We start from the raw sequence: 13547 nt of genomic DNA on the forward strand, positions 1-13547 counted from the left end.
AAAATACTGCAAGAAAAAGGTAAACTCAAATACACAAGAGACTGTAGAGAAATATACATAGATGCAGCGCTGACGTTCAAGGAAGCAAAGATACAAAAAGAAATCAGAGACATAGCAAAACAACAGAGAAGCAAAGGAGCAAAAGTAAAAATAAGATACCAGAAATTAGAAATAAATGACAAAGTGCTAAAATGGAATGCAAGAGAAAATAAACTTATAGAAATTGAAAATGTCCCAAAAAACTAGACAAAAGAGAACGGATGGATGAAAAGGAAACAGACAATGCAAACGAAGAGGTAAATGAGTTACGGTATATTCAAAATAATAAGAAAAATACAAAAAAAAGGAAGAGAATTAAAAAAATGACAAAAAAAATTGGAACATGGAACGTCAGGACACTGCTAGAAGAAGGAAAAATGGAAGAGCTAGCGACACAGTTGAAACAATACAATATAGATATTGCAGGAATTCAAGAAACCAGGTGGGGGGGACATGGAAAAATCGAAAAAGAAAATTATACAGTATGGTATGCTGGAGAAGAAAAACAAGGATATGGAGGAACTGCTTTTATTGTGTTAGGGGAAATGAGGCATAAAGTTATGGAATTTAAACCCATAAGTCAAAGATTATCATACATAAGAGTAAACAGCAAACCGAACAAGTTGTCCATAATAAATGTCTATGCACCCACAGAAAACAGTGATGACTTAATAAAACAACAGTTCTATGAAACACTAGAAGAAAATGCCGAAAAAATCCCGGGAGAAGATATATTAATTATTATAGGCGATTTCAACGCACAAATAGGTAAAGAAAAATGCTTTAGGGAGGTTGCAGGGGAAAACTCATTACATAGCACAACAAACAATAATGGAGAAAGATTATGTAATTTAGCAGCGGCATTAAACATGGACATAAGTAGCACGAGATATAAACACAAAAACATACACAAGATAACATGGATGAGACCAGGCAGTCTGGAGGGGAATCAAATAGACCATGTACTTATTAAAAAGTCACACAAACAGTCGATAAATGACGTGAGATCTCACAGAGGGGCAAACATCGATTCGGACCATATGCTAGTGATTGCAAAATGTAAAATAAAAACAACAAAGAATGAAAGACGAAAAGCACAGGGAAGATGGGACGTAGATAAATTGAAAGATAAAGGAGTAAAAAGAAGATTTGTAAAAGAAGTAAATGTAGAGATGCAGTTCAAGGAGGAACAAGAAATGGAGGAGCAGTGGAAAAAAATCAAACAAGGAATAAACACTGCAGCAGAGAAAGTAGTTGGAAAAATGCAAAAAGAAAGAAGAAACAATTGGTTTGACGAAGAGTGCAAACTAGCAGTGGACGAAAAGAATAAAACAAGATTGAAATGGCTAAGCACAGGTAAAGAAGAGGAACGAGAAAAATACCAAGATCAAAGGAAAAAGACAAAGAAATTGTTTAAATCAAAGAAAAATAAAAAAGTAGCCGAAATTATGAACGAGATCGAAACAGAAAATAAGAGACACAATTCAAAACCACTGTACCAATACTTAAAGCTAGGTAGTAGAAAACGGACAGCTAATGTAGCCATAGAAGCAGAAACATGGCAGAATTATTTCGAAGAAATGTATCAAGAAACGGATGTAGAAGAAGAAAGAGAAACAATAATGAACCCGGAACAAGGTGAAGAAGAAGAATTGACCTATACAGAAGTAAAAGATACAATATGCAAACTGAAAAACGGGAAAACAGCGGGAGACGACGGAATATGTGCAGAACTTATAAAATACGGGGGTGAAGCACTATACAGAAAGATTTATGAACTAATACAGAATATATGGAATAAGGAAACAATGCCCGAAGAATGGAAGAAAGGAATTATTGTGACAATCCCAAAACAAGGAGACCACAGGATATGTAAAAACTACCGAGCAATTAATTTACTGAATGTAACATATAAAGTACTGACTGGTATAATTAGAGACAGACTAACAATATACACAGAACAAAGCATAGGAGACTACCAGTACGGTTTCAGAAAAGGAAGATCCACGATAGATGCTATCCATACACTAAAACAAGCGATAGAGAAAACATACGAGTACCACGGAGAAGCACATATACTTTTTCTAGACTTTAAACAGGCTTTTGACAAACTAAGTAGAAGAAAAATGATCCAAGACTTACAAGAGAGCAAAATACCAAATAAAATTATAAGAATGATAGAAATGACAATGCGAGATTCCCAAGCAACAATAGACACCGGAAGAGAGAGAACAGAAATAATAAAAATTAAAAATGGAGTAAGACAAGGAGATGCGCTCTCAACTGTACTATTTATTCTATCATTAGATAAGATAATAAAAAAGTTGTCAAACGCAGGAACTATAAATAAAAATACAGTACAAATAATTGGATATGCGGACGATATAACCATAGTAGCAACAGATAAAAAGGCATTAAAGAAAACCTTTCAAGAAATAGAAAACGAATCCAAACTAAGAGGTCTGGAAATAAATGAAAATAAAACAAAATACATGAATGTAAGTAAAAAAAAGAAGACGCAACTGACAGAAATGACAATAAACGCACACAGCTTCGAAGAGGTTGAAACATTCAAATATTTGGGAGTATTAGTCAACAGAAGAAATGAAAGTGTAGATATGAAAAGAAGAATTCAAGCAGGAAACAAAGCATTCTACAGAAATAAAAAAATTTTCAAAGATAAGAAGATAAGCCGAAATACAAAAATGAAAATCTACAAAACGACCATAAGACCAATAGTGCTATATGCTTTGGAGACATTCACATTAACAGCAAGAGAAGAAGAGCAGCTGAAAGTTTTTGAGAGAAAAATTATGAGAAAAATTCTGGGACCAAAGAGGGAAAACGAAGAGGATGCAAGGCAATGGATGAACCACGAAATACAAGAATGGATGGGTCAAGAGAACATAGTAAGAGCAACAAAAGCACAGAGAATTAGATGGTATGGACACATAATGAGAAGAGAGAAGAAAAATCCGTTAAGAGTTATAACCGAATGGATACCACCAGGTACAAGAACCAGAGGCAGGCCTAAACTCAGATGGAGACAACAAGTGGAAGAAGACTTAAGAAGTATGGAAATTAGAAATATAGGAAGCAAAATCAGAGAGAGAGAAGAATGGAGAAAGGTAGTGGAAACAGCGAAGTCACACCAGCAATTGTAAAACCAAAGTCAGAATGGGATGATCCCCCACAAAAAGGATCTTCAAGTGAAAACAGCTTCAGCTTCCTCGGGAGCGTACAGCTTGTATATATATATATATATATATGATTGTTAATATGTAATGACTGTTGGAATTGTAATAAAAATTTTTTTGGGGAATGCAGTCAATAAATTTTTGGGCTATTCAGTGAAACACTTTGAACTATATATATATATATATATATATATATATATATATATATATATATATATATATATATATATATATATACACCGGCAAAATTAGCCGAACACGTTAAAAATGGGACATGTTTGATGTCTCGTATTTCATAAACCAGTGGTCCGATTTGAGTGATTCTTTTAGTATGTTATAGCCTTATTATTTAAGAATATCGTTGTAATAATATTGTTGCGTCTACGTAAGCTTCGTCTAATTTGTTGTATACAGGTTGTTCTAAATTTATATGCCCGTGGTTTCAGAAAATTGAAAATATTTTATATTAAATTGAATTCTGTTTATAATTATCAAAATTTAATTTTCATATCAAATAGAAATATAACAAATCCCCGCCTTGTATTCGATAAAATTTATCTGCATTTTTAAATAAATTTTCTCGAGGCAAAACCAACTCCCTGTATATTTCCTTACTTTAATCTACGTCTTATACCCCTTCTTCTTGTATTACTCTAATTAGTCCCACCTGTAGAGTAATTGTTTCCTTATTTTCAGTGTCCTCATCCTGTGTTAGAGTGTCGGCTATTATGTTGTCTTTCCCTTTTTCCCATATCAATCTTCTGTCTTTTTCCTCAGATTTTTCACATACTTTTACCGTGCATTCTGCATCCTCGTTTTCATATGCCTCCTCTTCAAATGCCACTGTTTCGATCATATCTTTTTCGCTTTCATTTGTTAGCTTTATTTCTTCTTCTCCTGAGCTCATCTCTTCTTTTGAGGAATCCCAGTTTTCTTTTGCTTTTGATACTCTCAATTTTTCTTCTTCTGGGCTCAACTCTTCTTTTGAGGAGCCACAGGTTTCATTTTCTTTTGTCTTTTTCTGACTTTTTCTCCCTTTTCTTCTTTGTCCTTGCTTCGTTGCCAAATTCATTTCCACTGTTTGTTCTTTACCTGATTCGTCCGTATTTTGTTTCTCCTGTTCCTTGTCCTGTTCTTCTTCTTTTTCTTCTGTTAGATTCATCGTATTATTTTTCAAATCTATCACTACATGTTTTTCTGCCAATTCGTCAACTCCTACTATCATGTCATGTGACATGTTTGGCATTATTACACATTGTAGTGCATACATCTTCTTACCCAGTCGTACCATTACTCGTATGCCTTCATTTATAGTTGCCAATGTCCGTTTGTTTGCGCCCACTAAATTTACCCTAGGTATTTTGTAAATTAAATTTGTTAAGTTAACTTCTTCTATTAGTTTTCTGTTGACCAATGTTATTTCAGATCCAGTGTCTATCATAATTTTAATTGGTTTCTCGTTGATAAATCCATCCACAAATTTTAAATTAACTCCATTTTTCTTTTCGTTGTTTCTTGCCAATTTAATAAACTCCTTGGGGTTACAAAAGATTCCTGTTTGATTTTTGGTTTTTAGTGAGCGCCGTCGTGAAAAGACGCCGGTTGCTCATCGTTGTTTATATTTTCGTCATAATGTCTCTCTCCGTCATATTCATCTGTCTGGGTATTATTTACTTCTCTTCTATTTTCTCTTGGTCTGTCGGATCTGTTTCGGTTTTCTCGATATCCCTGTTCATTTTGTCTACCATTATTTCTGTTTTCTTGATTTGCGAGTGTGGTGTTTCTATTCTGGTATTCTCGATTTCTGTCCTCATTCCATTGCCTATTTCTTTGTTCATAATTTCCTCTTCCGTTGTCTCTATTTTCGTTTTCCCTTCTGGGATTAAAATCTCGTCTTGTATAGTCCCTCCTATTTTGATTTCTATCTCTGTAATCCTGTGTTTCTCGGGGCCTGTAATCTTCTCGCGACCTTCTTGATTTTCTTTCTCTTAAACGTGATTCTCTTATTTGTAGGAATTGGCATAAACTATCTATGTCTTTGTAGTTTTGCAATGTGATATGGTCTTCCAGCGTTTCTTCGAAATGTCTTGCAATCAGTTCGACTAATTGTTCCGATGAGTAATTATATTGTAAATGTTTTGCGTTATAGTAAATTTGTAATGCATATGTCCTTTCTGATATACCCATCCTATCATTGTATTTCCCATTTTGCAATTCCTTGTTAATTTCCAATTGTTGGACTTTTCCCCAGAAATAATTCAAAAATTTTTGTTCAAATTGTTGCCAACTGTCAAATTCTTCTTCTTTGCAGTCGAACCATAGGCCTGCTTCATATTTGAGATGGTTTCTGATAGTTTCTTTTGCTGTTTCGAAATTTCCGATGTGCTGTATTTTCTTTTTCAGGCTATTTATGAACGGCACTGGGTGTAATCTTCTTACATCCCCGCCAAACCTTATCTTCACGTCATCTGTGCTATGTATAACCATTTCTCTTCTTTCTCCGACATTCTGTTGCGTCCTGTTTTCGGTGACTTGTTTTTCTATTTCTGTGATTCTTTTTTCCACTTCTTCTCTGTCTACTTGAATAGCATTTTCCAACTTGTTTTCCAAATTTTCTATTTCCTTTTTCTGGCAATTCGTTATTTCCTTTATTTTGCTTTTGATTTCTTTAATCTCTGTCTCTTGTTGTCCCATATCGTTCTTGATCATTGTCAAACATCCTTTTACTTCCTTTTCATACTTTCCTATGCGTTCCTCCATTTTCTTGTTGTTCTCTTCTATTGCTTGTTTCATTTTTTGTTGTGTTTCATCCATTTTTTGATCCAATTTTTGTTGTGTTTCATCCATTTTTTGATCCACTTTTTGTTGTGTTTCATCCATTTTTTGTTGTGTTTCATCCATTTTTTGATCCAATTTTTGTTGTGTTTCATCCATTTTCTGTTCCATTCTTTGTGACTGGAGTTGCATCATTTGTAATAATTTATCTATACCTGATAATTCTTGCTGTTCTGATGCCATGATTGTCGTGTCTAAAATATCTTCTTGGTCTGAATTATTCTCTTGATTTGAATGTTCTTTTTGTTTTTTGTTGTCTTTGCTTTGGCTTCTTGTCACAGACATTTGTTTTCAAGAAGTACTGTCCCCGCCAAATATGAAATTTTACTAGTATGTTACCAAGACGACTTTTTCTCACCCAAATATTATAATTTGTCAATAAATATATCAAATGTAAATATCGTAAAAATAAAATATTAAATCAGTTATGTAAAATTTGTACCTAAAGATATCTAAAATTTTATGTTATCAAATGTAAGTATCTCACTTTTTACCACAGGCATATAAATTTTCAAATACCGGCTTTACTCTTTCTATCCTTCAAATTTGCCACTAGAAATACTTTTCAATGCCTTTCCACGTTGGACGACAGTTGATGTGATCCTGATTATTGATATGAGATAATATTCTTATATGTCATTTAATTTAATCAATGCATTAATCATAATCTAATTAATTTACCAGATCACATATCAATATGTTTTCAATCTCAGGGCGAATTATAAAATTAATTACTTACTCTCGTGGCTTCTAAGTATTTCTCAATGGTTCCTAATCGGGATAGGAAAGAAAAGAGTAAAATAATACACACATATGGGTTACAATTATAATCAAAATATTGTTTATTTTATTTAAATGGCAATCACTGCTTAATATTTGCTAGATCTTATTATTCTTAAACATAACATTTACAAATGGGAATCTTATTTCCTTTTGGTTTCCAATTGAAAGTTTTTATTAGCATTTAACTATTAGGATTTATTAGCAACAATTCTATTTAAGTTTGATGAAGCTTTTCTGATATTATTTATTATGTTCTTCAATTTATAATGTGGTATTTAATACGAAAAACCCATACATTCATGTCCAAACAAACGAGACTGACCTTTTTCTGGTGAACTGAGAATGTCTTCACACAAGACCCGTTTCCTGCTATCCTTGGCTGCGATCAAAACCTCGTCCTGGCTTCCAGTAATGTTCTCCTTTGAAAACTAGCTCGTATAGCTCCCGTTCCTGCTTCTGTCGTGATGCCGTGTTTCTACCTTTTTCGAAACTCCAATCAGCTACCGGGACACTCTTGGCTCAAGGAGGTTCTTTTACTCTCAACCTGGCCTACCTCTCGTTCCACGATAGATACTCCACACTCACGGAACTACACCGGCTTTCTCACTCTCCGTACACTACCGTCTACTACTGGACTTCACTTCTCGACAGCTCAAAACATTCTGATCTCTATTTTTCATTCATTCCCCTACTTTCTAAATATCCCTTCCAGATTCACAAATCAACCTTCCACCACCAACTCTCATTCGCAGTATTCCTCAAAACCAATTTTTAATCTTTCTAAATATGCTTAATGGATTTCAAAAAAGAAATAGTTAATTCCCATTCTAAAATTACTTTCTACTATTTACAAATTTTAATGACCTATTCTCTATTTCAACTGAGTCTTATTTAGCATAGGCTAATGATCGAACCTTCCGCGAACAACGATAATGACCTATTATCTTTTTCAACTGAGTCTTATTTAGCATAGGCTAATGATCGAACCTTCCGCGAACTACGATAATGGTACGCGTCATTCACTTTGTTTATTCTAAGCGCATTGTCCCGAGTTTCGTAAGCTTCGTCTAACCACTTCTTAAAATTAAATATAACAATTTGTTGTATACAGGTTGTTCTAAATTTATATGCCCGTGGTTTGAGAAAATTGAAAATATTTTATATTAAATTGAATTCTGTTTATAATTATCAAAATTTAATTTTCATATCAAATAGAAATATAACAATATATATATATATATATATATATATATATATATATATATATATATATATATATATATATATATATATATATATATATATATATATTTTTGCCGCAATATTTTGCTTTCGTTTGTAATAAAACCTTGTCTTCTTATAAACAAACAAATGTTTATTTTATTTTCCTTTTTCATCGTTATACAGTGCTAGTCAAAAGTCCGTACCCCCCCCTCGTATCTTTTGAACGGTTATACCTATAATAGTGAAATTTGGATGGAGGAATTAAACGGACGTAAGCTTCTTAACTAGTCATGACAGATGACGTAATAGTGACAGATGACTTTACAGCGCCACTGTGACAGATAATTTTAAATGGGACCTTATGGCAAGTGATACCTCGTTTGGAAGGTATTGAAAATACCTATTCATTTATACTAATTTTGTTTGAGTTTAAGCTAATTTTGATGAAAAAATAAAATAAATATAAAATTGTAGTTTCGCATTTAATTAATAAAAATTCAAAATTCTGCCTATGATTACTTGTCAAAAGGGTTGAAGTTTACGTAAAAACTACTAGAAAATTGAAAAACGTCAAATTTTTTTGACAAAGAAACCATAGATGGACATTTGAATTTTTGTTAATTAAATGAGAAACTACAATATTATATTTATTTAATTTATTCACCAAAATAAAAATCCACCTACACCCAAAAAAATTAGTATGGCTGAATAGGTATTTTAAATACCTTTCAAACGAGGTATCACTTGCCATAAGGTCCCATTTAAAATTATCGGTCACAGTGGCTCTGTAACGTCATCTGTCACTATTACGTCACCTGTCATGACTAGTTAAGGAGCTTATGTCCGTTTATTTCCTCCCTCCAAATTTCACTTTTGTACGTATAACCGTTCAAAAGATAAGAGGGGGGGTACGGACTTTTGACTAGCACTGTATTGTATTTATTATAATATAAAATAATGAGATGCTTAGTGAAAACGCAGCACTGCATTCTTTCTAAACAGGAAGAAGTTAATTTATTTATGTAGTATACTTAGAAAGAACGCAGTAACAAGATTTTTTAGAGCAAATAATATATTTTTTACCAATCTTATGTATAAATATGAATTCTATAATATTTATTATGTATATAAAGTAGAATGAACTATTTTAAATGGGAAATAAGCCACAATTTTACCAAAAAAATGAATTTATTAACGTTTCGACGCCCAAGTCGGGTGTCGTTGTCAAAATACAAAATAATACTAAATAAACAAAAATGTTGTTGCTTAGTAAAAAATTCTTCTAATAATTTATTTAATCTGACTCATTTATATCGGCAATTCAGGCATGTATTATACATTTTAAAGTAGAAGACTTTAAAATGATATTGCCAATATTGATGAGTTGCGTTTCCTGGGACGACTTTACTAAAAGATAGTTCATTCGATTACATGAAATCAACCCCAACCCAAGAATATCCGCCACAAAAAATCATAGCATGTGATCTGTCTTTAACCCTTAACTTGGCGCGCCTATAACCGCTGTAAGAAAAATGTTTTTGCTTACTGGATGTCAGTTTTAGAGGGCTCCCTTATCAGAGTCAATTACAGTTTTTTTTCTATTTTAAATTTTTTGACATTTTATTGACATTGTATCCCATAAGATACACTACTAGGCGTACCGTACATTACAATGTACCTCGCAAGACACATTGCCAGGAACACTATAAAACAAGTAATGATGCCCAATAGATACATTGCCAGGTTATTAAAAAAATACCTCCGTATCTAGAAAGATACATTGCCAAGATATATATTTGTAGTTTGGACCAATATATTAAATATTATTGGGCCATTGAATTAAAGCAAAATTATCAAAATTCCACAAAATATAATGAAAACAATAAACAAATCTACAATAATTTGTTCCGCTAAAAGTCTTTAGAATTTTCAAGACTTTTAGCAAAACATTTGTAGATTTGTTTAATGTTGTCATTTTATTTTGTGGAATTTTGTGTTACTTCAATTATGAATAGATGGCTTTTTGTGTAGGGGTTTCAACCATACACATAGTATTGTATCAATTAATATATAATCATGTACATTTATAAATTATAAATAAACTACAATGATAATCAAACATTTATTTTTAAAACTTAAATTCAAAACTTCAAATAAAACTTGGAACACTCAAAAAATAAAAGTAGAAAGTAATTATAAGTATAAAAAATTACAAAATTTAGTTATTATGAAAATCATAAAAACAATTACGGGATTCCGTCAAACATAATCTCGCCCTACATTTTGTACAACTCATTGCTGTTTGCCCTTTGCAACAGTTTCGGCATCGTCCTTTGGTTGTAAAAGTTGGAAAGTGTCCGAAAAGATCTTTTCTGACATCTTCTCCAGGTATATTCTACGAATATATGACGTGACTACAAATCTTCTTTTTCGGTGTCATCGATAATGTCATCACGGCCAGATGGATGACGTCACTAGTATTATGCCAAAAAATCGTAATTTAAAAATAAAAATCGATCTGTTTCGGGAATTTCTATGTTTATTTAGATAACATCTAATGAATTTATGTGTTACTTTATAGACGCACTGTATATACCTAATATGTAAAAAATAGAATTCGATAATATGAAAACATACTGTAACATTTTTTTATACTAATACTTTCAAGAAATATTGACGGGACATACATATATGATTCATACATACAAGCTGGGACATACATATAAGCTTTTGGAGTAGAACATACGAAAAATCATTACAAACATAATATACCAAATGTTTTTATCACTTTTCTGTTAATTCTCTAATGGGCAAAGTAGCTAATAAGAAACAGTTAGCATTTGTCCGTATACCGGGTGATGTATCCAAAAAGATACTCTTTCAATTTTCATCAGTACCTGCCAATGTATATTTAAGGATACTATCTAAATTGTCGCTAACCTGGCAATGTATTTTCAGAGATACTACTTTTCAAAGTGATCCTATCTGTTTGTTTATAAACAAATCCTGAATATTATTTTATACGATTGTTTCTTGCAAGCCTAATTATCTAGAATTATAGTTTACCAATTCATATAATAACTTAAAACATTTAAAAAATGAATTTACTTTGCGAATGACACAAACTAACACCTTTTTTGGAAGCCATTTTTAGCACGCTTACATAAAACGCTCTCTCATTGGTGGAAATTTCTGTGTATGACATTCAAATTAATTTATTGGTTAGGGGAATACTTTATAGAGAAGGTACGTTTAAAATCTCGCGGCAACTTTACGTATATATAGAGAAATTAATTATAATAAACAACGTATCCTGGAGTACACACCGCCAAGTTAAGGGTTAAAAAGACAACAAATGCAACGATGGCAGTAAAATTCTCGCGTTAGAGATTCCATAGTAAATCACGACGGAAAACCAGGAAAAACTTCGTGATACTATCCCGACATCGTAAGTATTTGGGCTTACATTTAGTTTACTCTCAAAACTAATACCAAATTCTGACATTAATGTATGTATGCTATTTTAAATTATAAATAATATTAATAATACATAGATATTATATAAATAAAACTAAAATATAAAATATGTATTAACTCGATATGTTAATGACTTACTAATCGTGGTATTTTCTTTCTATTGACTTCCTATGGGTAACCACATCCTACTGCATTCTACCGAGGAATTTGCGACACAATTGTTTTCATTTAGCATAATTAGAGCCGCTTCTTTGATACAGAAACAAGAAACAGATAGTAAAAAGAGAAAAATCAGAGATTTCATGTAATCGAATGAACTATCTTTTAGTAAAGTCGTCCCAGGAAACGCAACTCATCAATATTGGCTATATCATTTTAAAGTCTTCTACTTTAAAATGTATAATAATGCCTGAATTGCCGATATAAATGAGTCAGATTAAATAAATTATTAGAAGAATTTTTTACTAAGCAACAACATTTTTGTTTATTTAGTATTATTTTGTATTTTGACAACGACACCCGACTTGGGCGTCGAAACGTTAATAAATTCATTTTTTTGGTAAAATTGTGGCTTATTTCCCATTTAAAATAGTTCATTATAAAAATGCCACAAGGAAATAGCTTCAGAACAACATTATAAAGTAGAAAATAAAAAAAAATTCTAAATAGTTTGCAACGGCTAGACATTTAAACAAAAACTGATTTTACTCAAATGTGATGTCTCTGCAGATACGGCGTTTTGGCTAAGGACGGCAGACATATTAAAATTCCACATTTGGCCCCAAACTATGCGTAGAGCATACTTTTGTTCTCCATATCACATAATACGGAATTGAAAACAACAATCTTATTATTAAAATATTTTATTGATAAATCTTAAAAATTTAAAAATTAGAATATGACACAATAAATAAATGTTGAACGGAGATTCTCAATATTCAGGATACCCCGGAAGAGGGAACTTTTCGCTGTATCTGTTTATTTCATCCTTTAAAGTTGCTACTTTCTTGCTGATGTCAGCATTTTCATGAATCACTTTCTTAAAATCGGCAAGCTTGGGTCCGGAAAGGGCTGTTGCTTCTTTGGCTATTTTCAAAGCTCTATCAATGAAGTCTACAACCTGATCGATATCCTTTTCTTTCATGTTGCGAGTTGTCATGGCAGGAGTTCCTACAAATACAAATATACATTATGAATTTACTGGATAATGAAGAAGAATGGATGATTAATGGCGTGGGAAAAAATCTATGCTCCGTTTCACGGTCACTTTTCAGTATAGAGTCTTACGAAGAACGGTGTTGCCAAGAGATATATTTTAAGCAATTGCTATTTTTCTGTTCTAAGAAATAAACATCAGCGTTAATATCGTATAAATATCTTTCATAGTACCTATCTATAAATTAGATAAAAATAATAAAATCCACACATTTTCAAATCAAAATGTTGTGGGCTTCTGGAATAATCTATTTAGACGGACTTAAAGTTCGTCTACTTAAAACCGACAACACTGAGCTGCAAGGTTCCATGGGCTTTATAAGGGGATATACTGCTCGCACTGCAAAGTGACTGCGAAACGCAGAATAGATACTAAACTTTCTTTAAAATGAAAATTGTGTGAAATAATGAGTATTTATTTTGAAATGCATTCATTCCTAAACTAGGCTTGTTTTAGTTAAATATAACTTGTCCATCCCATCTGCACTAACTGAAAGTGTCTTTGAGGGTTTAGGTCATAAAAAACTTCCTTTACGACTGATATCTCTTTAATTAACCAACTGTTTTCCAATCACAATTTTTAAGTTCAGAGTAATGTTTATTTGCAGAATGAACATAATAGTCCAACAAGTCATACTTCAAATGGAAAATAACCAAAATTTAACTGTTCAGTACTTCACAATAACCAGGTATTTGACGACTTTTTCCGTTAAGGTGATACAGTAGCGATCAACAGGTAGCAAAAACGCGTTCCAAGATTGCGGCTGTAATTTTGAA

At 32.2% G+C, this 13547-nt stretch overlaps 1 protein-coding gene across 2 annotated transcripts in view; it reads right to left on the reverse strand.

Moving 5' to 3' along the window:
- Positions 1-12402: 12402 nt before the first annotated feature.
- LOC114332916 (serine hydroxymethyltransferase) overlaps positions 12403-13547 on the reverse strand; it is a 40190-nt gene continuing 39045 nt past the window's right edge. For both annotated transcript variants that reach the window (XM_028282701.2, XM_028282702.2), the window contains exon 8: positions 12403-12725. In XM_028282701.2, the coding sequence (XP_028138502.1) occupies positions 12487-12725 (239 nt within the window). In that variant the 3' untranslated portion in view covers positions 12403-12486. The remainder of the gene's footprint in view (positions 12726-13547) is intronic.

The sequence above is a fragment of the Diabrotica virgifera genome, chromosome 1, assembly GCF_917563875.1.
Source record: "Diabrotica virgifera virgifera chromosome 1, PGI_DIABVI_V3a".
In the NCBI taxonomy this organism is placed as follows: domain Eukaryota; kingdom Metazoa; phylum Arthropoda; class Insecta; order Coleoptera; family Chrysomelidae; genus Diabrotica; species Diabrotica virgifera.